At 33.7% G+C, this 25,801-nt stretch overlaps 4 protein-coding genes and 1 pseudogene across 11 annotated transcripts in view; 4 read left to right on the plus strand and 1 right to left on the minus strand.

Moving 5' to 3' along the window:
* The first annotated feature begins 11 nt into the window (after positions 1 to 11).
* Positions 12 to 1,860, plus strand: LOC105112200 (crocetin glucosyltransferase, chloroplastic-like; annotated as a pseudogene).
* LOC105112199 (uncharacterized) lies at positions 1,816 to 5,420 on the minus strand. Its single transcript, XM_011007805.1, has 2 exons — positions 4,557 to 5,420; positions 1,816 to 2,756 (listed from the first exon to the last, which is right to left on the minus strand). The coding sequence occupies exons 1-2, from the start codon at positions 5,109 to 5,111 to the stop codon at positions 2,061 to 2,063; spliced, it is 1,251 nt and encodes a 416-aa protein (XP_011006107.1). The 5' UTR covers positions 5,112 to 5,420; the 3' UTR covers positions 1,816 to 2,060.
* Positions 5,421 to 11,062: 5,642 nt separating this feature from the next.
* Positions 11,063 to 15,065, plus strand: LOC105112201 (secoisolariciresinol dehydrogenase-like). The gene is made up of 3 exons (XM_011007806.1): positions 11,063 to 11,397; positions 11,537 to 11,611; positions 14,089 to 15,065. The coding sequence occupies exons 1-3, from the start codon at positions 11,375 to 11,377 to the stop codon at positions 14,891 to 14,893; spliced, it is 903 nt and encodes a 300-aa protein (XP_011006108.1). The 5' UTR covers positions 11,063 to 11,374; the 3' UTR covers positions 14,894 to 15,065.
* A 2,388-nt stretch (positions 15,066 to 17,453) lies between these two features.
* On the plus strand, positions 17,454 to 24,053 carry LOC105112202 (aspartokinase 2, chloroplastic-like). 7 transcript variants are annotated; one of them, XM_011007809.1, is made up of 14 exons: positions 17,454 to 17,717; positions 17,812 to 18,323; positions 18,418 to 18,500; positions 18,587 to 18,627; positions 18,755 to 18,984; positions 20,005 to 20,154; positions 20,286 to 20,381; positions 21,595 to 21,711; positions 22,045 to 22,164; positions 22,244 to 22,336; positions 22,428 to 22,550; positions 22,684 to 22,800; positions 23,366 to 23,428; positions 23,674 to 24,053. In XM_011007809.1, exons 2-14 carry the CDS (start codon positions 17,943 to 17,945, stop codon positions 23,818 to 23,820), a joined length of 1,761 nt encoding a protein of 586 aa, XP_011006111.1. In that variant the 5' UTR covers positions 17,454 to 17,717; positions 17,812 to 17,942; the 3' UTR covers positions 23,821 to 24,053. The 7 variants fall into 7 exon arrangements, with proteins under 7 accessions (XP_011006111.1, XP_011006109.1, XP_011006113.1 ...); XM_011007807.1 differs by having other exon boundaries at positions 17,833 to 18,323; XM_011007811.1 differs by having other exon boundaries at positions 17,833 to 18,323; positions 22,428 to 22,544.
* A 1,355-nt stretch (positions 24,054 to 25,408) lies between these two features.
* Positions 25,409 to 25,801, plus strand: part of LOC105112208 (E3 ubiquitin-protein ligase BRE1A-like) — a 913-nt gene continuing 520 nt past the window's right edge. Inside the window, exon 1 of one of the 2 annotated variants that reach the window (XM_011007821.1) lies at positions 25,409 to 25,801. In XM_011007821.1, coding sequence (XP_011006123.1) covers positions 25,473 to 25,801 — 329 coding nt within the window. In that variant the 5' untranslated portion in view covers positions 25,409 to 25,472. The other variant, XM_011007820.1, reaches the window with a different exon arrangement.

Below are 25,801 nucleotides of genomic sequence, written 5' to 3' on the forward strand. Positions count from 1 at the left end.
CTCACTCTTTCCTTGAACGTTGTTTCCTGCTAATTTCCACCTAGCTGGCGAGAAAAGTCCTCGACCTCGTCGACCTCTCCACTCCAGTCCTCTGCCACAGAACCAGTCACCATGATCAAGCAACCTCACTTCCTTCTGGTGACCTTACCTTTACAAGGCCACGTAAATCCTTCCCTGCAATTCGCCAAGTGTCTAACGCTTATTGGTGCTCGTGTCACTCTTGCTACCACTCTCTCTGCTCAACGCCGCATGTCGAAAACTCTGTTCCCTGATGGTTTGTCATTTGTTACTTTTTCGGATGGCTACGACGATGGGCTCAAGCCTGAAGATGACAGAGTGCATTACATGTCTGAGCTCAAACGTCGAGGCTTACAAGCTCTCAATGAACTCATCGTAGATAGTGCAAAAAAAGGAAAGCCCATCACTTGTTTGGTTTACACAGTACTTCTACCTTGAGCAGCGGAGGTGGCACGTGCACAACATCTCCCAGCAGCGTCTCTTTGGATTCAGCCTGCTACTGTCTTTGACATCTATTTCTACTACTTCAACGGTTATGGTGATATTTTCAGTAATTGCAAGGACACTTCTAATATTATTGCATTACCAGGGCTCCCACAATTTGCTAGCCGTGACCTTCCCTCGTTTTTACTTCCTTCAAATACTAATACTGCGGCACTCCACTTGTTCCAGGAGCAACTGGAGCAGCTCAGCCAAGAAACCAACCCAAAAGTGCTTGTCAACTCTTTCGATGCATTGGAGTTGGGGGCTATGAGTGCCACTGAAAAGTTCAACTTGATTGGAATCGGGCCATTGATTCCATCTGCTTTCTTGGATGGAAAAGATCCACTGGATAAATCCTTCGGAGGGGATCTTTTCCAAGGCTCCGAGGATTACATTGAATGGTTGAACTCGAAGCCTAAATCATCAGTGGTTTATGTATCTTTTGGAAGCATTTTGGTGTTATCAAACCGACAAATGGAGGAGATCTCTCGGGGGTTGGTACGGAGCGGTCTTCCATTCCTGTGGATTATAAGGGATGTACAGAAAAAGAAGAAAGAGAAAGAAGAAGATGATGAATTGAGTGCCTGTAGAGAGGCAATATTGGAGAAACAAGGGATGGTGGTATCTTGGTGTTGTCAAGTGGAGGTCTTGTCTCATCCTTCGATTGGATGTTTTGTGACACATTGTGGGTGGAACTCAACTTTGGAGAGCTTAGTTTCGGGGGTTCCAGTTGTGGCATTTCCACACTGGACGGATCAAGGAACAAATGCCAAGCTGATTGAAGACGTGTGGAAGACAGGAGTGAGGGTGGTAGCTAAAGAAGAAGGGATAGTTGAAGGTGATGAGATTAAGAGGAGCTTGGATTTGGTCATGGCAGATGGAAAGACGGGAGAAGACTAGAAAGAACGCCAAGAAATGGAGAGATTTAGCCATAGATGCTGTCAAAGACGGTGGTTCCTCGGATAAGAATCTGAAGGCTTTTGTGGATGAGGTTGGCAAGGGCTGCTTCTAGCTTGCCAAAGCCCTTCAGATCCACAACATGCCATATTTGCTTGGTTGCTATGATGGGTCCTTACTAACTCTGCCCCGATTAAGTAAAGGACTAAACCTTGAGATACTGCGTGAATTAGTTAATCAAGAACAAAATAACGATGTAGCAGGCATGTCTTAAGTAAAAGTTCCCTCTCGAATGAAACAATTCAGTGAAAATTGTAAGCTCATTCTCCCTTCTAAAATAGCTAGTTTTCTTTCTTCCCACAGCGTCAAAGGAAAAAAGAAGTTATCTGTCACTTCACAAAACATTCGTAAATGCTATAGATCAAAAGAATCATCCAATACAAAAGCCAACTTCCAAACCAATCTTTTTTTGTTTGATGTAAGTTGGCAAATCTGTAAGCAAATATACCAAAATTACAACAGGATGCAGAAGCAGCATCAATACAAGTGAAATCATGAGCCTAAATACATCCATAAACAGTAAAAATAACAGCTTCTTCTCAAAAAATTAACAGCTCATTATCCCATCGATAGCTCCAATTGAGGAGTTGATAATTCTCCACCTAGAGAAGTCTCAAATGTGCAGTATCATTCAAGCGTTTAATCTGCCAACCTGTTTTACATGAATGCTGCAACACTGTCACCGAAGAATCTTCTATGCAGATCTTACGCGTCATTACTGGGCTGCACCCTAGGATGCCTGTGAGTAGACACTTAATAGGAATTGAATGCGTGAAAACACCCACACATGAAGATACTGGGGAGGATGAGTTCCTGATATTCAAATCATGGATCGTGTGTTGGTGGCTGGCTTCCCCAAGTGAGATCTCATCTTCACCCTCGTGATTGCCAGTAGTAGTCACAAATTGTAGCCTGCTCTTACCAGACTTTTTCCTTGCGAGGCCCTGTCGATGCCTATGAAGCATATGCTGCATATCCCAATTTGAAGGTGGTGGTAGAGAAGGCCCATCTCTGTCATGAGAAAACCCATGGCTCTCATGTTGATGGTGCAACAAGAAATCTGATCCCAACTTTTCAGGCATCCCCAGGACTGTCCTATTTAGGAACTGAACCATCCTAAATTCCACTTGCCTAATTGATTCTCCAGATGGTGCACAAAAGTCGGGCTGAAGATTTTCAAGCAGGCCCTGAAATTCAGGTGTATATATATCTGAAAGGGAGCAACCTTCCCAAAGCCCCATGTTCAAATCCATGAGTGCATCCGATGATTGTATTTGTTCCTCGGCAAAATTCATTTCCTGCAAGATTTTTATATCTGGACAATTCACTCCACTGTATAGCACAAGATGTAGGAAAATATTCCTAGTAATATCAAAGCAGCTCCTATCTATGCAAACAGACTATGAGGGGATATATAATCCTTGATCACAAACAAACAAATACAGTTGATAACTAAAATCTATCAATTTCAGATTCCAATATCATAAATAGAAAGTTAGCAATTTGAGCACCACAAGAAAAGATGCAAAGGAAAAATTTCTAGTATTTTTGAAGCCGATAAATAATATTATAATAATGAGATCAATTTTCACAATTGTAAGTGAACAAACACATTAATGACCAAAACTTCTCATTTCTTTTCTCTCCTTTTCTTTTCTTTTCTTTTCTTTTCTTTTTTTTTTTAACAAAAACTTATCATTTACATACCCAAATCTGATGCAGGAGCATTCCTGATATTCAAAAACTAACATGGAAAATGAAGATGAGATAAATGATGCTAAAAAAGGTTCAGGACAGCTGAAAATTGTCACAACAGGCTCAGATTTTAGGATTAACTTCAAGGTAAAACATTTTTATTCCGCAGAAAACACCAGGCAATCCAGTCATGACTAGAAAGCTACGTGTGTCTGGCTTCCAACGCTTCAAACACTGTGCAAATTGGAGTTTCCTAGAAGGAGCAATGACAACTTTACACTCAAGTGTGCAGGCTTTCAGGAAATCCAAAATCTCTACCTGGATTTAATTTTCACTTGCATATTTCTGCATACTTCAATAAAATCAACGTCTAGAACTAGGGATAGCAATCACATCTGGCAGCCTTGGTAGAAAATCTGCCACATTCAAGATTAATCACCTACTAGCAGCTACCTAGTTTGAATTTCGTGTCTAGATGTAGAAATGTAGGTTTCGTTATTTTCATAGTTTGGAGGTTTGTTCAAGGTATAAATATGTTTTTTTTTCATTAATTTAAAGGGAGTTGAAGTTGAGTAAAAGCAAATTGAGCTTGTTAAGCTTTTAACTTGATTTTGTAAAACTCTTGGGAGGATTCCATTGAGTTGTGAGCTATCCCAAACTCTAATTTCTGAGGTGTAGGATTTCTCTATCCTTGTACTTCCTCAATATAACCCTTGTTAGAGTAGTGCTTTTCAATATCTCTAAAAGGGTGGAACATCATCCATCCTTCTAACCAGAATTTCATTAGCACATACCTTAAGTATTTTTCCCATATCAAAATCATCAGTAGTTTCATCACCTACCAAAAGCCTTAAATCTCAACCATTAAGTGCCTCTATTTCTCTATCAATGACAGATTCCTCTTGGAATCAGGTCCGCTTGAATCCCTCACTCAAATTACATGCAACACTAACCCTTCTTTTCTCAAGTGTATCACCATCCTTGATCCTCAAATCACACACATTTCACTATAATCCTGAGAAATATTCCCCAAAATTTGAAGGAATTTGATTGACAAATGATCGCATGCGAGAATAAGCAATCGATTAGAGGCGGCTTTCAATGACTATTAACTAGATGTCATGGAATTCTTTGTTCACATAATACAATGTTACCAATACCATTTACCCTTTGTTTGGCGGTAAGTATAACGTACAGACATTGATATGCATTACCATGCATTAGCTCTTTGCAAGTCAGTTTTGGATAGCTTGAAATGTATGGATAAGTGCGGTAAAGGCAGAGATAAAAGTCACAATTGCAAACAAATATCATTAAAAGAGGCTTCCATCATCAACAGCAGATTGCCTAATAAAATCACATTTTTTTCAATCCGAGAGAAAATTAAAATCTTGTATATTTACCTGGCAAACGGAGACAGCCATTGATCTAGCACGATTCAAGGGCGACGAGTAAACGGAATGGAAGCTGACCCCTTGAGAGTTGAAGAAGACAGCAAGAGCCCTAGCTTGTCGCTGCCCATTGGGAGTCAGAGCAGACACGTGGCACCTCCCACCGACTAAATCAGGCCTCAAATTGAGCTCACACTCTCCATGACTGATCAAAAACACCTCCAAAACGCCAACTTCATCGGTGGAGGAGGAGAAAATAGGCAATGGCGGGGGCGGGGGAGGGGGCGGTGCGAGGACATTGTAAGGGTCCCACACCTTGATAGAAGGGCCGAGCCTGGGGGTACCTAGAGATGAGAGCTGAGGAGAGAGAGGCGATGCTGATGCGTAACAGGGCAGCATCTCTGGCTCCTGTTGTAGAACCTTCTTGACTAAATTATTGTTGCTGTCAATGATTTCTCTCGCGTTAGGCTGTTCCAGCTCTTCTTCTTCTTCGTCGTCGTCGTCTTTATCTTCTTCGCTTTCTTCTCCGTCGTCTTGAGCTGCTTGTGCGGACTGGGTGGAGCCCATGATTATATACGCAAGATTCAATTCAATGGTGAGTTGGATTTGGAATTTGGAAATGCATCATTACAAGAACATGTTTTCAATGAATTAGTGCTATATAGAATTGTAATGGAGACAGAAACAGAAATAGATGACGATCCGTTTATGTTTATGCTTTGTGAGAAGAAATGAAAGGAGGAAGCTGTAGCAATCAGACTCTGTGGGTTAGTGGTCGTCGTGCTAGATGACGATCTGGTGGGAACGTGTCCTGTCTTGTTTTTTGATTGGATTTCCAGGCCTGTGCATGGGCCCTAAATGACTCATTTCTCATGCCTCCCATATGATCCATTCGAATCCGTACGAGGCCTTGGTTGGTTTGGGCTGTACAGTGATGTTGATTGTCCTTAATTTAGTAGTTTCTGTACTAAAAATTAGGGCTGTAAAAAAAATCAACTCGTATATAATATTTACATTATAAAATCTGAATTAATTTATTAAATTCAAGTAATATAGATATTATATATGATAATGATAGGTGAAAAATTCTAAAAACTAGATGTCACATGTTACACTTAATTAATCATCTCATTTGAGTTTCTCACTATTGATTATTATACGTATAATTCATTAAGTTCTCTAATAAGTTGAATAAAATATAAATTATAATTCTAAATATAATAAGGTTAAATAAATTAAATAATTTAATTTATTATTAATTTAATAATTAATTGATTTATATTTGAAAATCAAGTATAATATCTAATAATCTATCATGATATAACGTTGATATGCATTCCTAACTTCTTCATTAGCATCCTCGTCATGGGTAAAAGAAATTGGATTTTTAAAAACATGTACCATTTTATTTTGCCCGAGAATAATTCTCACATTACAGTACCAGTTCAAGAAGTTTGGTTAAGTCAATTTGTTAACGTCAAGTATGTTATGTAGGATATACTACTACTCATTTTAATCTATTAACCTATTCATGTAAAGATACCGAGTATTGTTTTCATTCATACACATTTAAAACCAAATTCAAATAAGATCTTTAATCATAACATGGTCTTTCATTATTTTCTTGCAAATTAATGGCCCTAAATATTACATAATTCAGGACATCTTGTCTAGATCTTCTAATAGGTTGTGATCCCATTTATTTTATATCATTTTAAATAATTTAATAAATAAAAATAAATTAAATTAGACAGGTAACATAGCTTATCAATCGCAGCTTTATGTGACTCTTATATCAATTAGGTCGCAATTCTTTATCTAAACTTCTCATATATGTTTTACCTAACTACTGCATCTAATCTTAAATGATCATAAGTAACTCATCTAAATAATATAATTTAGTTAAGTAGAATTCAATTTTATAACATTTAACATATTTGATTAGTGGTAACCTTGAGTAGTACAAGTTATCTATGAATAAAACTCTAATATTATATGTGTAAAATCAAAAGGAAATAAATCATGTTCTTAATATATACTTGATATATTAATGAGAGATTTATTATCAGTTTTTAATTAGATCTCATTTCATGAAATAATTGATTTATCACACATAACAATTATACATGAACATATACCCCTAGCATGTCATTTTAAATGGATAATTATGAACATATCTTAATTAATTTTCTTGAGCTATCAAATGAAATTAGGTGGTCAAAGCCTAGATAACTGCTATAAAGTTTTATGAGTTTTTTGCAAGCGCCATGATTGTGTCCTTTAACACTATTCTTTCTAAATTATATATCATTTATATTATTGAATAAAAACCTCAATTTACATTTGGAGGGAATGAGATAAAAATATAATTTTGAAACACTAGAAGAAAAATAGAGAAAATGTACTATATATATATATATGCCTTATTTAATATTATAATCATCCAACCACAAAAATACAACCACGCTGTTCTTTAATATCCATTATCATCCATCATGCATAATAACACATAAATATGCATAAATTAACATATTGCATGCTTTAACTCTAATTATTGGCTTTATATGTAATTTGAATTAATATTTCTAACATTTAGAAATATTAAATTCAAATTCATTTTGATAATTTTCTAAAATTTTATTCAATACAAGTTTTTCAATGAAAAAACATTTTTCAAAATTTAATAAGAAAAATAATCATATTAGAATTCATATTAATATCCTAGATTGTTCTAGGAACAATTAAATAAAAAATATTTTGGCTTAAAAACTCTATTTACTTTAAAAAAAAACTATTTTTTTAATTATTATTTAATTAAACATTTTAACTAAATCCTAATCCTATTATGATATTACAAAACTAAAACTAAAAGTTGAACTAGACATTTTTAATCCAATCCTAATCCTGTTAGAAAAATTAATTATATAATTAATTTTATTTAGGCTTTTAATTTTAAAATATAAAATCTTGATTTTATACATGAAAGGGATACAACCATGTTTCTACCCCAATTATAATGTAATTAAACATGAGTTGGAGGGATAAGTTTATAAATTAAACCTAAAAAAACCCTAAATAAGATTTTAGAGTAAAATCATAAATTATACTGCTTCTCTTCTTTTGGCAATTGCAGCAGACAATAAGCTTATTACCCACTATCGGTTGTTGCCACTAACAATAGTCTATTTTCGCTACCCACAACAACACTAAAATCATTTGATGTGTTGTTGTGGTTAGGGAGTAGTGTTGATGTCATTATTAATGGCTTTCTTAGCACCTATACTTTTTTGAAAAAAAATTGTAAGTATTTTAGCAGAATCTAGAAAATTCAACCGAACTTGATTGTTTAATAAAGGCTATGTTACTATTATTGAGTTTCTTAAGACATATAGATACATAAAAAATAATAAATTTAATAATTTTAGGAGTCTAAAGATTTTATTAGATAAATCTAAAATTGTTTAAGGTTTATATAAAGATTACCTGAAGATAAGATATTTTTTTTAATTTTAAATATTTGTTTCAAGACTTAGTCATCACAAATTACAAATTATCTAAGTGTCTCACCTTTAATAGTAATCCACATGAGGTACCAATAAAAAATCCTGTAATTAATGTCAAATTTTAAATAAATATTGATTAAGAACAATATTATGATGCATTAAAAATCTTGTAATTGTATCAATTTTAAATTTTTTTATTCAAAGTATTTTTATTTTATAAACTTTATCATTATTCTAAATTTATTAATTAAATATTAATAATAAATATATTTTATATAAATAAAATCATGCTATCTGTATTCCTATATTTAAATGATAAGGATCCCTTCATTTCCATTCCACTGATGGGTATGACAGTTACGGATTCAAATCAAATCCATCCACTGGCAAATCACAAATCAAAAGACTTCAAAAACTCAGGATCTTGTCAATCCGTTCAGCACAGTAATCTGTAAAGCGACCTGTAAGATCATCGCCAATACGATTCAAAAAAGTACATAATTAATGATTAAGACAATTAATTAACGACAACATGCTTGTAATTACCGTTAGCGTGAAGCTACTTTAATCAGCAATATCATCAACATGGGATTTATAATTAAGAGACAGCAAACAGTCCAGCTCGTAGGATCGCAGAGTTGTCTGATGGTTGTCTCCACCATGTCAAGGAGATGACAACCTCGTTATTCCTCTAATGACCCAATTATTTGTAATTATGATCGTGATTTAACACTTTGTTTAATCCTCTGTGCTCCTTTCCATGGCTCTGTCTTGCATTTTTATAGGTTAGGTGAGCTAGCCATCGATAAAGGTTAAAGACAGCGTTAAACCCGTTGATGCACCGGGGGGCCCACCACCGATCCTGGTTTTCTTCTTGATTTCCCGGATCCTGTTGCTCGTGGCCTCAGACTTCCAGACTTCTTATATTTTATCCTTGTTTCTTAGAGTCTAAAGTGCTGTTTAGCTCCTGGTTTGAGAGCTTGTTTGGTGGTGATAAGATGATGGTTGGTTTATAATGTGTTTGTTATTTTAAAATATATTAAAATAATATTTTATTTTAGTTTAAGTGAATTTTTTAAATTTGTTATTTTAATTATTAAATTGAGAATACCTTAGTGAAAAATAATAAAACTTAATTTATAATAAATATAATACTAAATGATGAATTATTATTATTATTCTTGTTATTGTGGCTGTCGTCATTACTAACACCATTATTATTATCGTTATCATCATTATAATTATTATTACTATTATTATTGCTATTAATAAAATTATTATTAATAATCAATAATTTTATCATAATTATTATTATTGTTGTTAGTATTATAATTACTACAACTATTATTACTATTATTATTATTGTTATTATTGTTATTATTATTATGTTGACTATTTGTATTATTATCTAGTAGTAATAATTAATTATTGTTATTATTATCTTTTACGCTGTTAAAGTCTTTTTTAGTGATAAAAATGGTTAAATGTTCAACTTCTTGATTTTAAAATATTAAAAAAATAACAATTATAATCTTTTATATTGTTAAAATGTACTTGTATATAAAATAAAAAAAATATTTTATTCATATTATTTTTACCTAAAAAACTTGTTGATAACCTTTAAAATATGTTTTCCAAACTCGGTATAATACTGAAAAATTAAAAAGTAGTTTTCAAGTTTTTCTTTCTTTCTTTTGTCATCTCTTTTTTTTTTTTAAAAAAAAATAGAATATTACTATATTTTTCAACAAAAAAAAAATAGAATATTACTATATTTTTCAACAACCTCATGATTTCTTATTTCCTTATAGTTCTCAAGTAACAAAGCCTTGAAGAACACTTCTTCAGCCAAAAACAGAAAAAATAAAAAAATTAGATACCCAATCCTTTTAGGTGCATAGAAAACCTTAAGAATTTAGTTAGATTAGTAAATAAAATTGTTTATATTTCACAATATTATCATTCAATATTTAAATTTAAAAAAGATTCGTAAAAAAATAAAATTCTGTAAATATATCAATTTGAATATGAATAATTCAGTGGACACTTAATCAATGAAATGAATAGTATTGAAAAAGTAGTCCAATAAAGGACCCTTGTAGTTTAAAACCAAGATAAATTAAAAAATAAATAAAATTGAGCATGGAGCTCCTAGGGCAGGGGCTATAGGGTAGTCTTTTATAAAGTTCACTTTCACAATAAACTTGACCTCAAGGATAATAATAATTAGATATGGTCGAAATATATGGTCGGTCCAGCAATCAAGCTTGCGTGAGAATCCAAATCTTATGATCTCCCTTCTCTTTTTTCCCCTAAGAATTAATTGATGGCCTAGTAATTCCCGTCTAATGGGTATCGATATCTCATATTTTTATATCAAGATATTATTATTAAATAATTTTTTCCATTCATGATTATCTTCTCAAATGCTCCAATATGAACAAAATAGAGACCATAACTGTAGCGGCGCCCTTTATCCTGCATTTATTTTTGGAATAAACCCTGTTTTGTGTTTTTGAAAAAGTTTGTGTTTTTTATATTTTTTGTTTAAAATTAATTTTATTAATGTTATAAAATTATTTTAATGTATTGATATTAAAAAAAATTTAAAAATTTAAAAATATTATTTTAATATATTTTAAAATAAAAAACAACTACTTAATAATTTCATAAATAAATCACGTAGCAATCCTTTATTTACAATTCCATTGAAACTACGAATTGCTAAATTTTGTATACCTCCTTCTATCACAAAAGTTAAATTCCCAGCAATAAAAAAAATGAAAAAACGCAACCCTTCCTTCATCATCATCTTATACAGCATAATCACTCAATAATAATAATAACAACAACACCAACAATAACATCTTGTAATGAAATTGATAGTTTTTTCAAGTGAAAGATTACTATACAACGTCTTGTTTAGTCATGTTCTGAAAGAGTTTTTGATATAAAATGTTGATTTTAAAGAAATGTTGATGGTTGGAGCACTGATTTGCGAGTGTCTATGAACGTCAGGGATGCATCTGTAGTTATCCTTAGCTTCCTTTTCTTTATGTGGAAGGATGCAACTAACACGAAATTAATACAAAGGAGCAATAACTTCCATTGGAGAATCATTAAATAGGGCGGGTCACTAGTGCCTCAAGCCTTGTTCATATTCTCCCTCTCTCTCTCTCTCCCCTCTTCTCTCTGCATGGAAATGTGTGTCTGAAATAAGCTGCTGCAATCACTTTCAATTTGCTCCCTTTCCCACTTCAGCATCACTAAGCCCTTCTTCGATAGATCCAACAGAGTCTTCTTCTCCCTCGAGTCTTTGCTGCAGACATGCTCAGGTCATATTTAGCCAGGTATCTGCAATTAAAACCTGAGCCTGTGCTTCTGATCAATACTAACACTTCAGTGACCAGCATGCCATTTTATTTCTAATTATATTTCTTTTTCCTCGTGTGTGTGTGTGTGTGTATATATATTGAAAACTATATATAGAGGGCTCAGGTTTATTGCTGACGATGTGTTGATCAGCAGGCAAGGAAGGAGTTATTCCACTGGTAGTGGTAGAAGGTAAGTTCATCAACTTCACAGGCTATTTATAAATCACTTAGGATAACATAAATGTTTTCTTGATTCATACCATATTAATTAATTTGAATATAAAGTCGATGTTGAAAAAACCTAAAACCTTGCAGAAGTTTCCTTGATAAATTTCTAGAGATTTTTGGTTGAATCACCCCCAGAATTCAGACTTGATCACATATGATAACATGGATCTGCAATTTATTTCCTATATTATATTTAAATTTGTTTCACGCATATTTTTTTGTTTTTTCTAGTTTCCCTGAAATTTATTAATATTGTTTTAAATCTTGTAGTAATTGATTTTTTTTTGTTTTTTTAAGATGCTACTAGTCTAGTTGTGGATCCTATACTTAAATATGAGTAAGTAATTTATAAATATTTTTAAAATTATGAATAATTTATTCATGAGAGGACGTTGACTACTCTCACAAAATAGTATTTTCTATGAATTCTCTGGGTGTTACAATTTAACTCTGTCTAATATGGGACAGTCAACATTAGCTAGCATAGCATCTACATCATTAATCAACTGATGTCATGTGATTTGACACAAGCACAAATTATTAACTATAACCATCTAATAAAACGATTTTCTTTTGGATTCTGTCGTAGAAAAAAAAAATCATAGAATAACACAATGTAATAAATATTCAAGAAATAATATAGTATAAAAAGTTGCTTATTAGATATCTAATTCGCAAGTTGCAATTGTTATCCGCCACTCAAATTGTAAAATTTATGGAAATATGATTAAATAAAGAGAAAGATTAGAGAGAGAAAAAAAAAGAAAAAAAAGAATAAAACCTAAAAAAACACTGAAATCTTGATAATAACATTATTGGTATCATTTAAAAAATCATGATAGGATGAATTTTAGCAATACTAAGAAATGTAACCAATAATAATTGTAAGCGAGCCCTGATATTTTTTAACGATTAATGTGTCTTATTTTGTTCACTATTTTGTGATTTTTTTGTGTTATTTAATTTTTTTTGTTGATATCTTTTTAATGGTACATGTGATATCATTATCATAGTTAATTAATATGTACCTACGAGGTCTTTATTTTTTTTATGTTGTTTTTTCTCTACTTTTTCATCCTTGTAAATTGTGAAGATATATGAGAGAGAAAAAAAGAAAAAAAATATAATAATTTCGAAAGCACATTAAAACTCTGATGACAACATTGCCGATAATATTAAAAAGATTTCAATAAAACTAATCCAACAAGATTAAAAAGATCACAAACGGGGAACAAATTTAGCCATACAAGCCTTCAAATGTGTTTGAGTTTACTTATCTTTAGGCTACTCGTATGACCCATTTCAATCATTGTTTGTGATATTTTTTAGTATTGTTGGATTCATCTATGATATCGATAATATTGTTATCAGAGTTTTGATAAGCTTTTGATATCTTTTTTTTTTTATTTTTCTTTTTTCATTGAATCATTCTTTCACTAATTTGGCAATTTAAAATAGTAGAAAATAGTGGCAAATGATAATCCTGATTCATGAATTACAAATTAAACCACACTTTAGACTTGCTAATCACAAATATGAATTGTTTTAAATGTGCAATTTTCACACATGTTTTTTGCAATGAGATATTTTATCATTTTGTTTTATCCATGTTAGAATCCCAAAAAAAACTCCATATAAAACGTCTGATCATGTGAGGCGGTGCATCTCCATGGTATAGGACGAAGCCTGGTAGGCTTCCCTTCCCCGTACCGGCTAGCTTAGCTGATTAATTTAGTAAAACAACATAGAGGTGACTGCCGGCCTCCTCCATACCGACAAGCTTTTGAAAACCTGATGTGTGCACAGGAAATTGTCATAAGTTCCGCATCATTGCGCGCGTGTTCTCATTTCTACAGATCTAGCTTGGCCATGCTTTTCCCTAACTCTTATTGAAAACGTGTCGACTATCTTTATTAACAAACTAATTACTTCAGGGTGACGGGGAAATCAAGTGTAAACTGCATTTGATCTGACCAGAAAAATGGATTTAGTTTTGAAGTTTAAGAATTAGTCTAAAAATACCCATAATTGTAAAACCAGAAAATAAACCAATATTTACGTACATTGCTGTTCTCGTGTTTTGCTGGCACAGCAGATGCTTTGGCCTTGGTTCAAAGTTTGGAGCTGCTATGCAGAATCACAAGACAATGCTGTGACAACTTCGTTGCTTGTTTCTATTCGAGTAATAATGATTTGTAAAATAATTTCTTGACGAAAATATCACGAATATAAACACGAAATAAATAGCCAGAAAATATGTTAAATCACAATTACTGCTATATTTTCTATATATTCGATGTTTCGGTCGAAAAAGTCTTGTTATTTATAGCACTACATAACGTTTGATTGTCTGCCAAGACAACAAAGCAATGTTCACAATCTTGTTGCAGCGTATTGCTTATAATATATGCTGCGCTCGTGTATTTTCTTTGTAAGCAGGCTAGAAGGCAAAGTGGCCCTCATAACAGGAGGTGCGAGTGGCATTGGCAAGACCACAGCCCACGAATTCATCAAGCATGGAGCACGAGTCATCATTGCTGACGTCGACTCAGAAATTGGTCCACAAGCTGCCAATGAGCTTGGTCCTGCAGCCCACTTTGCCCAATGTGACGTGACAGCAGAGGCTCAGGTAGAAAAGGCGGTGGAGATTGCACTGACAAACTATGGGAAACTTGACATAATGTACAACAATGCTGGTATAACAGGGCCATCGTTTCCACCAAGCATCGCAGACCTTGATCTAGATGAATTTGACAAGGTCATGCAAATCAATGTCAGAGGCATGGTGGCGGGGATCAAGCATGCAGCACGAGCGATGATACCTGCTGGCTCGGGGTGTATTCTCTGTACATCCAGTATTAGTGGACTTATGGGTGGGCTTGGCTCCCATTCCTACTCAGCGTCAAAATCCACAATCCCTGGAATCGTCAAGTCCGTGGCGAGCGAGCTATGCGAAAATGGGGTTAGGATCAACTGCATTTCACCAGGTCCGATTCCGACCACACTCTCCTTGGCCCAGATAGGCTTGATGTATCCTGGTGCTTCCCAAGAACAGTTGATAGAGATTGTGAATGGGCTCGGGAAGCTGAAGGGGGCTAAGTGTGAAGAAATTGATGTCGCCGAAGCCGCCTTGTATCTGGCATCAGATGAAGCAAAGTACATAACTGGGCATAACCTCGTCGTGGATGGAGGGTTGACCTGCTTTAAAAATCTCGCACTCCCTTCTCCTGGTGAATTTGTGTAATTTAGCATCTGCCATTCTCACACCTTTTGGCTTAATCATCAATCGTTCCGGTTTCTTGTGAAGGTGATATCAGCCTACAAGGACATAATTATATATTATTCACTTACAAGGGAACCAGACAGGCTGTGTTTTTCCATCATTTAAATATCCTCTTCAAGTTATATTAAAAATATATCCTCTTCAAGTTATATTAAAAAAATAAAAAATAAAAATATATATTCTTCACAATATCTTAATATATTAAAGAAAATAAGTTTTTTATAAGATGATGGCGATCGGGTGCGTGAGGCGACCATTCAGCTCCCAATGGTCCCCAGCAACAGGAGAGCATCTCTCACGTGGAGTGATAGGGAGGCAGCCAGCCAATGAAGTCCACATTGGATTTCAACCTTTGAGACTTTGACAACGCATGCAGATCAATGGTAACCCGCAGCAAAAATCAATGCGCTCTCAGCAAATTCTGGTGGCACAGCCGTTTGATTTATCGTAATGTGAGAAATTTATCAGACAATCTACTATCTTGGCCGTCGGATTGAACTGAAAAAACAGGAGGGAGGGTTTATAAAATCATTAAAGAGTAAAATATTCTTTTAGTCCTTCGGTTTTTGACTCAGTTACAACTTAGTTTCTCTTGTTTGATAACAGATAACTGAGTCCCTTTGACTGGATCCTGATTTAATTTTTTATTTTGAGAAACACACTGTCTCTCACGTCTAAGAACCCAAGAAAACTTAAAAAACCACACACACACCTAATCTGTTATTTCCCGTGTTCTCAATGCGGCTGGGGACAATTGTTTTTTTAAATTAAAAAAAATAATATCTAATAATTTAGTAAATTTTTTGAAATTGTATAATAGTTTAAATATGAATTTTATTTACTTGATTTTTTATATAATGAAATTTAAAATTAAATAGTGTGAAAATTATTTTTGATATGATCTTATCTATCAAACAAGTTTAAAAAAATTAAATTAATTTTAATTAACTCACTAATCATGTAATTTAGATTATAAACTCCATGTTGTGTCAAATTAATTTTTTTTATTTTTTATATAAAAAAATAAAAATTAATTTATTATTAACCCATTATTAAAACATAAAATTTAATAAAAATATCATATTAAAAAATAAAATAAAAAAAATAAAAAACTTAAATAACTAATAAGAAAGAGAGTGAAGACATACAAGCTTAAGTGGTCCAATATGATTAGGCATGTTACAACAAAGCCTTCACATGTGAAGTTAAAGGAAACCGATTTTTCTTTTTTTAAAAGGGGTGGACCGTTGTGGATCCCCATGTTTTTTCAATAAAAAAAATACACAAATAACAAGTTATTTGTAGCATAAGACACAAAGTTATTCCTAACCAGAATCAAACTCGTAATTTTTAATTAAAAAAGATGTTTGAAAATATAGTTATGTTTTTTTTTTAAATATTTTTCGTTCAGAAATATTTTAAAATATTATTTTTTTTCTTTTTTAAAAATTATTTTTAATATTAATATATTAAAATAATTTATAAACATAAAATTTTTTAATTTTAAACCAAAAAAAATTAAATTTTAGGAAACCTTTGTTTCGATTGCACTCCCAAACAAAAGCTAGGATACTTAAATTAACCAACGGAGTCACAGCACATAGATATTATTACATAATTAGAAAAATATAAAATATATTCAAAAAAATAATTAAATTGACTCCATATTATTAAGTTATTATATTAAAATTTAGTTTTACACGCACATCCTCAACTGTTTACCATTCTTTCTTGTCGCGGTTTTCCTTTTCTACATAAAAAGTCAAATTTTTTTCACCAAGAGGATTAGAAGCAGTGACCCGTTTCTTTGTTGATCGATTGTTCAATTCACCCACCCCGCACCGCAACTTGGATAATAAAAACTTAAAAATTTCAAAGAATTTTTATTGTTATGCATATATTGAAAGTAATAATTGTTATTTTTTTAATATAGATATTAAAATTAGTTTGTATATATTTTTATTAATTTTATGAGTTTTAAAATTAATAATTATATAAGTCTCTAGTGATCATAAGATTTGTAAAATTTGAATAATTGATATTTAAAAAGTAAATTAAGACCTAATTAATTGAGCTATATTTTTTTATAGTATTAACATAAATGTCTAGACTAACTTGCATATATTTTAACTAATTTTATATGTTTTGAAATTAATATAGCTCCGTGAAACTTAAATTTGTGATTTTTAAAAAATAAATTTAGAATTTGATTAGTTAAGTTATATTAAAGATTTAATATTATCATTTATTTTTTAAATAACAAGTTATTATTTTTATTATTAATGAAATTACTTATTTATACTTTACTTAGCATTATTGAATTATGTTCTATTGGAAAAGGAAGAAGAAGAAGTTAGCGGAGGTTTAGAGAAAAATCAAAATGAGTCAGAAGGACTAATTTATAAAGTTTCCAACTTGAAGCATGGATTTACAATAACGTTGAGAACCAAGGACCTAAATAATAACTTACTAATTAAAAGCGGAAAAAGAACATTTCCCAAGCTAATAGAAAGCAAAACAACATGCTGAAAAACACGTTTTTGAATGGAGCATTGGTGCATATAAGGAAAGAGGAAATCAGAGAGAAAGAGAGGGAAGGACGGAGAGGGGCCGCCGTGCTTGTTCACTTTTGTTTTCTGCCTCTCGCGTCCCTTCAGTGCCTCGAAGCGTTCTTGTTTTTGTTTGCACAGCTTCTCTGGATCTCTGAAGGAATCCACCTTTTTCTTCTTCATTTTCAGCCTCCTGCTGCCGTTCCCTCTCTTCACGAGGCTTCTCTCTCACGAAGGTACTTGCTCCTTTGCTCATATCGTTATTGATTTTTTCACTGTTTCAATTGTTATTCCGTTTCTCTGCTATCTTTTCTCATTGGTTTGGTAAAGAGTTCGTTGTTTTTTTTGTAGATAGATTGATAGAGTTGCTGGATATTAATCTCTCAATTAACAGAGAAAATTATTTGATTTGTCGACTTGAAAAAACATTTGATCGAAGAGCATATTTGGAATAATACATTATGGAAAACACACTACATTTTTCTGCTACTCTTCAAGCTGCTGCCTCCCCTGTTTTCTCCAAGAGGATGAATAAAATGCATTGCCAGTCTTTACGAGTCCAGATGGTTAACTATAATTCCGTGGCTACAAATTTGACACTGTCTAGAAGTAATAGGGTTTTGAAAGTGAGTTGTGAGGCAGCCAGTGTTGATGTACTTGAAATGAACAAAACCGAAAATCAAGCCGAGACGCAGCTAACATGTGTGATGAAGTTCGGTGGTTCTTCGCTGGCCTCTGCCTGGAGGATGAGAGAGGTGGCTGAACTTATTCTTAGCTTTCGAAACGAGAGGCCTGTCATTGTTCTCTCAGCCATGGGAAAGACAACTAACAAACTTTTGCTGGTTTGACTGCTTTCACTTTGCTTTTCTGTCTCTTTTTTTTTTTTTTTTTGGGGGGGGGCGCAAAATGGAGTTATAATTGTCAACTTAATTATAGGCTGGAGAAAAGGCTGTTAGTTGTGGTGTTACTAATGTAGACAGTATTGAAGAACTCAGTATCATTAAGGAATTGCATCTCCGGTGAGGATTCTACTCTTCTCTTTCTTTTTATTTTTATTTTGTTCCCGGAGCCATAAAATTCAATTGAAGTTGTTCTATCTTATCAGGACTGCGAAGGAACTGGGAGTAGACGAGTCAGTTATTGCTAGTGAGTATCTATTCGCAGCCGAGAAGGCTTATGCAAGTTCCTCTACTTTTTAGTAATATATATGCATTGATGTAATTTACAATATAGAATGAAATTGTTTGTCACATTGCAAAGCCAACGATGCTAGGACTTGTTCAATTTCCTGTATCAGCTCTTCATCTCATGGACAAGGGGAAACCTCTTAAACGTACTCCTTTTGCAGAACACCTGGAGGAATTAGAGCAGCTTTTGAAGGGAATTGCTATGATGAAAGAGCTGACTCCACGCACAAAAGACTACCTGGTTTCATTTGGGGAGTGCATGTCCACGAGGATTTTTGCAGCATATATGAATAAAATCGGTGCAAAAGCTCGCCAAGTAAGTGGTTGTCTTTCTTCTTTCTTTCTTTCATTCTTTTTTTTTAAACCATCTTAATCTGATTCTTAGATTTCTCCCTGACCTGCTTATCGAGTCCACATGTCCACAACGGCACCGTGATTTATGAAATCCCCATTTGCTATAATATTTTACCCATTCACCATTCAGCCACACTGAACAGCAGCAGAACAATTTGCTCGGGATCTGATTATACTTAATTCCACTTTCTATCAATTACAAACATGATCTTATTAGATTTTGGATAGAGAACACAGGGAAAGGAGGGATACGGACAGACAGCTTGGTAGAAATTTTCTATGTTTTATGGATCAAACGAATGGCATTATCTATCATAAATAAAGGGTCTGCATGACCAGCAAATTTTTTAAATTTAAGATTTTCTCAGTTAATGACGTTTGACTATATGATAGGATAGGCTTTAACAATCATGTGTTTACTGTGAATTCTAAATCCAATACAATAAATTACCAATCACGGTTGTGTTATATTGTGACACAAAGGAAAACAAATGTTGATCAATTGTGTGAGCAATTAAAAGTTTCAAGGGTTTACAATGTCATATGTCTTTCAACTTCAGTTATTAAGTTTTAATACAGTTTCTAAACCTTTTATAGTTTTTTTTAATGGAACAACTGTACGTGGTAGTAATCAAGAAAAAGACCTCCAATGAGGAATGAAGCTATTGCTCAAAGCTGCTCAACATCTCTTCTGAACAATTCAGAATGGTAATTTTACTTCATGTAAAATATCCAGATTGTTAATACACGGACGGCAGTTGGATCAAAGATGAGATTAAATCCGTAGTATCTTTCTAATGAAGATTTGATGTCTTTTAGATGGAGAAAGTGAAGATAAAAAGTGCATTGCAGTACTGCAGTCATTTTCTTAATAACAATAAAGTGCACCCATTGTGTTACTATTTTGGGATTTTTACTGTGAAATGAACACTATCCCTGATAACAGCATTATAATGTATTGTATTTTCCTCCTTTTTTGCAGTATGATGCTTTCAAAATTGGTTTTATCACCACAGATGACTTCACGAATGCAGACATTCTAGAACTAACTTATCCGGCTGTGGCACAGAGTTTGCATGGAGATTGGATTAGAGATCCTGCAATTCCCATTGTTACCGGCTTCCTTGGAAAGGTCTTTCCACCAACTAATTTCTCGGGACACCTTGTTTGTGAAATTAATGAACTCCTTATAGGAGAGAGTTTATGGAAAGCTTCATTGATATATGTTTTTTTTCTTTCCTTTTTTGATATTTCTAATTGCAGGGCTGGCGATCTTGTGCTATTACTACATTAGGCCGTGGTGGCAGTGATTTGACGGCCACAACAATTGGAAAAGCATTAGGTTTGCGAGAGATTCAGGTAACTGCAGACACTGGAAGTTCGTAATAGATAGCATAGCTCCAAGGAATTTTGCCATAATTTCCCCTCCCAAATACCACAAACCGAGTCAATTTTAAGTCATTGTTTGTTTTCGAAGTCAAAGTTGAAATAATATATAAAGCTGAAGTAAGCAAGATGACTGCTACAAACACAAGATCCGGTGCAAAACCTGAGCACCATTACAACACTGTTCTAAGACCCAAGAATAGACTCTGGTTGCTGCCACATGAAATAGTAGCAAGAAGCAAGATAATTCATATTTTTCCTCCACAAAACATTCCTGCCACCGTCATTACCCCCGTTTTTCATCACTTCTCAAGTTTATCTCCACTAGCTCTAGCTTTCCTAAAACTCCAATATAATCATCTGCTCAAACCAACAACACTGCCATCACAGTCGTCACCAAGATAGCTAGAGCCTTAATGCTACAGCCCAATCTACCAGAAAACACAAACCCCAATAAACCTACACAACCCTTTGCTGGTAGTCAATACCAACAACTATGTCCCCATAATCTAGAGCTTGAAAACCATAAAACTACCAATCTAACCATCAACACCACTCACAAACCACAAACACGACCACTCAAACCACCATGACCGTTGCCTAAAGCATCATAGACAGTAAAACAAGGAAGATATCTCACCACCTCCACCACCACAACCTGAGACTCCACCAGCTTCACTGCCACACCACTACCAGTCAAATTGTCAAAGCATCACTACCTCCAGCAAACCCAAATGGACAGCAAAGATGGTTTTTTGCAAGCAAGAGAAGGAGAAAAGGTAGCAAACTGAGGTACAAGCAGAAGGATAGGAAACCCAGATCTAAAGAATACTTTAAAATTATGAAAGAAAGTGAAAGAGAGAGGAAAATGGAGAAAAAGAGGGAGAGAATCCAACTAGGAAATATTCACTGTTTCTCCCTAATCCATACAGATATTGTGAAAAGATAGTTGTGTTTCAACTGTGTGTACTTGGTTGGCAATGTTCTTCTTTCTTCTGATTTTTTGCAACTCTCTTTCTTCATCCATGAATGCATTTATTAATGAAATGTAAGCGTGCAGGAAAATGCTTTTTCTAGAAAATATAGAACTGTGCTGAAGTTCATAAAAGTTTATTGAGTGCATTTCTGTAGAAATTCCATTTTCAATTGAAATCAGACTAATAATTTTTTTTTAAATCCACTGTAGGTGTGGAAGGATGTTGATGGTGTTTTGACATGTGATCCTAATATATATCCACTTGCTGAACCTGTTCCATACTTGACATTTGACGAAGCAGCGGAACTAGCATATTTTGGTGCTCAGGTATCATAATTTTATGGCTTGTGACATAGTCGAGCATGAGTGTGAAACTTATGATTTTATGATTAAAATTGAAATATCTTGTAAAAACCATACGCGAGTAATGAATCTTTACACTTCCTTTCCCTTTTTTTTTTTTAATATATTTTTTAAAATGACCTCAATTTGGTTATTGTTGACAAGCTTCCTAACCCCCCCCTCCACTAGTTAGTTTATGGATCACAGTCAAGCTGGAGCTTAATAACTAGTCTATTTATGAATCTCCAAATTCTAACTTGAGCAAACGCCCAAAGTAACCATGTCTTCTCTAACCTTTTTATTTGTACCTTTCTGCAGGTCTTGCATCCACAATCCATGAGACCTGCTAGGGAGGGTGATATTCCAGTTAGGGTTAAAAATTCTTACAATTCGAATGCTCCTGGGACTCTCATCACCAGGACACGAGATATGAGTAAGGTTTGTATTAGATGATGCTTAATGATTGCAATGTGAAGAACTTGAAATAAAATTATTCTTTTCTTTGTCCTAATTACAGGCAGTACTAACTAGCATTGTTTTGAAACGGAATGTTACTATGTTGGATATTGTTAGCACCCGCATGCTTGGCCAATTTGGTTTTCTTGCTAAGGTTCGCAGCTAAAATCTGTTTCTAATCCTCTAGCCCCCATTTATCCCAGATGTTTCAATTTCCTTATCCCTATTAAATTTTATCCATTTAGGTGTTTTCGATCTTTGAAGATTTAGGAATATCAGTAGATGTTGTTGCTACTAGCGAAGTCAGCATCTCCTTGACACTCGATCCATCAAAGCTTTGGAGTAGAGAGCTGATTCAGCAGGCAAGCGTATGGCATCTTTTATTTGTTATGATTTGTTTTTTTACAGTCTGTATTTTGGTATTTATTTTCCAGCAGGATATTTTATTCATGTCTACTTTTGGCATTCAATCTCATCTGCTAATGTACCTTCCTTTAACAGGAACTCGACCATGTTGTGGAAGAGCTTGAGAAAATTGCTGTAGTCAATGTCCTGCAGCATAGATCAATAATCTCTCTCAATGGGAATGTCCAGAGGTCCTCTCTGATATTAGAGAAGGTGATCCATTGATCTTTTCTTATTAGTTAAGACTGGTTTTCTGGAAACTTGTTTCTTCTTTGGGTGAAAAAAGGCATCGCTTTTTTCCTCCTAGTCCCTAACTACATAATCTAATCATCTATATTACTTTTGTTTAGTGATGAGAATCCTGTCTCTTCTGTAGGAACTTTTAGATTTTGTTCCTTGCACTCTCCAGAAACTAACATGTTAGGTTAGTGGATCATGGTAAATGCTGTGTTTTCATTGATGAAACCTTCCATCTTTGATTTAGCGAGGACCAGCTGCAACTTCAAAATGATGACCTTGTGGGATAATGTTTTATAAAAAAGCTTTTCAGCCATATTCATTATTTTCAAAGCCAGAGCTCAGCAGGCACCTTACGACCTGGAAAGAAGTTTCAAGGGAGACCTGAGTATTATATTTAAGCATAGTGTTATGCAACAACTGTTTTCCCAATATATTTTCCATCAGTGTCCGGACTGTTGTGGTGAAGGATATTAAGCTTATCTGTCTATTTATTTGCTCATTCATTTCTTGTTCATTTACCGGATATGTGTTATGGCAGGTCTTCAATGTTCTTCATATCAAAGGAATCAACGTTCAGATGATATCACAGGGCGCTTCAAAGGTATCACACCTATACTATGGTTTCCCCCTGCATGCCTTATTTTCAGTACGCACCATGTATGGAACTTTACAGCTTCGGAGCCCGAGAATAGGCTTTTGTGAGCACCCTTCTTGGACGCTATATGCCATAGAAGGATCCAGATGGCTCCTTATCTTGGGGTGCTCACCATTCCCGGGTCTCGGGTGCTCCTTAGCAATTTGTTGACTGCCACGACAAGTAACTCACCATTGGCTTTCACTTACCAGGTTAATATCTCATTAATTGTGAATGATGATGAAGCAGAGCAGTGTGTCAGGAGTCTCCACTCAGCTTTCTTTGAAAGCGACGTCTCTGAATTAGATGGGAAGTGTGTATCTGATAACGGTTCGGTTCAGCTACGAAGTGAAGAATGATTTGAGTTCTTAGCAGCAAGATCTTAGCTGGTAATGGTGGTTGATTTGTCTGGTACGTTTGTGTTTTTGTCTTCCGGTCCAAAGATAGGCACTGTACCTACACTCTCGGCATCCTGGAATTTACTGCTTTTGATATAGCCACCTCTCATCGTGTAATTGAGTAGTTATTTACTAATCTTTGTAGTTTATCAAAACTGATTATGTGGAGAAATTTTAAGTGATAATTTTCAAGAGATGCACGAGGAAGAGAGAATAAAAAAATTCGTTGTATTGATACTTGTAAATTACAACACCGAGTCAAAGGCCCTACGGTTAAATATATTATGTTTTGATAACCTATTCGCTTTGATCTAACCGTTGGGTTTTTTTTTTTTTTTAAAAATCATTACTTATCCAATTGGTCCGCTAATGGATGGTGATTTCTTAGTTCTTATACTAAGGGTGAGCTTACGACCAATAAATTGGGTTGGTATTTATCAAATTTGATGAGAGTTTATTTTTATAATACAATCGGATTGTCAAAGTATTTTTTATGTAGTTTTTTTTTAAATTAAATTAATATTTTTTAGATATTTTTAAATTTTCGTGATGTATTAATATAAAAAATAAAAAATATATTATTTTAGCAATTAAAAAACACCATTAAAATTGCTTTGCATTGCATTACTAAATATATATTTGATATCATGCCTCTTTTTTTTATCTGGTTAAAGTGTAACAACACCAATTTTAAATTTAAATAATTCTAATTTTTAATAATTAAAAAAATATTTTAATAAAATTTAATAATATTAGAAAACTCAGCTCTGATAAATTAATTTTAAACTTAAGGACCTGAGATCTTTCGAGTTTAAAATAAGCAAAAACCTGGCCTTGCAATTAGACCAATCAAACATGGATTATCTGCTAAATCAACCTAAAATTTAAGTAATTATGTGTAATCTAGGTAACTGCATGTAATCTAAGTAAAATTTGATTTTTATATAATTTTTTTAATAAAACCCAAAAAATATATAATTAATTTATAAATATTTAGTTTTACATATTTTTGTAGTCTATATTTATATAAATTATTTTTTATTTTTTCGATATGGAATATATATAATGTTTATTAACTTTATAATGTGGGATAATTATATATAATTTACATCAACATGCATTATTTTTTTAATGTTATGATATATAGGTTACATTTATATGAATTGATTTTTAAATTTTTAATTGATATAGAATAATTATACTATACATTTCAAGTCTTTTTTTTTATATATAGCTCAGGTTTGCATGTATTGTTTTAAAAATATTTATATGTGATATTAAAATTTTTAATATATATATAATTTTATCAGATTTACCATGATGATCTAGAATCCAATTTCTTAGCTGAATCAACCCGGATGAAGCTTAATAACTTTGAAATTTAATTCTAAAAACGAAATACAACTTGGTAATAGCAAAATAAGGAGGAACAACCTTTTAATTTATAGACGGGCACCGCCTAGGATTCGTTTCTGCAACCCGATCCCATAAATACCCGAACTCGAACCCGCACCGTTGTATAAATATCCAAACCCGTAATCTTGCCAGCGCGTTATAAAATCAAAACACGTCATTTTCTCTTTAGGGTTTCAGGAAAAAAAAACCCAGCAGCCATGGCTTGCACCATCGACTTCCGTTGCCTTGACGAAGGCTTTGGCGGAAAAACTTACAAGCGTAAACGCGAAGAAGCACTTCAATTAACCGCAACCGCAACCGCAACCGCAACCGCCGATGCATCGATGGAGATTGACGCACCAGCGGCAAAGCGAAAGGCTATACCTTCATCGGATAATCCAGACAAGCCGGTTGCCGTGGGAAAGCCGACATACGATGGGGTGATAGCAGGGAAGGTGTCGGGACGCAAGTGGAAGCAACCAAGGAAACAGAGAGCGTCGGCGAAGCACGTGAGTAAGAAGGGCACGAGATACGAGGACAGGGAAAG

This window comes from Populus euphratica, unplaced genomic scaffold (genome assembly GCF_000495115.2).
Source record: "Populus euphratica unplaced genomic scaffold, PopEup_1.0 scaffold587.1, whole genome shotgun sequence".
Classification (NCBI taxonomy): Eukaryota; Viridiplantae; Streptophyta; class Magnoliopsida; order Malpighiales; family Salicaceae; genus Populus; species Populus euphratica.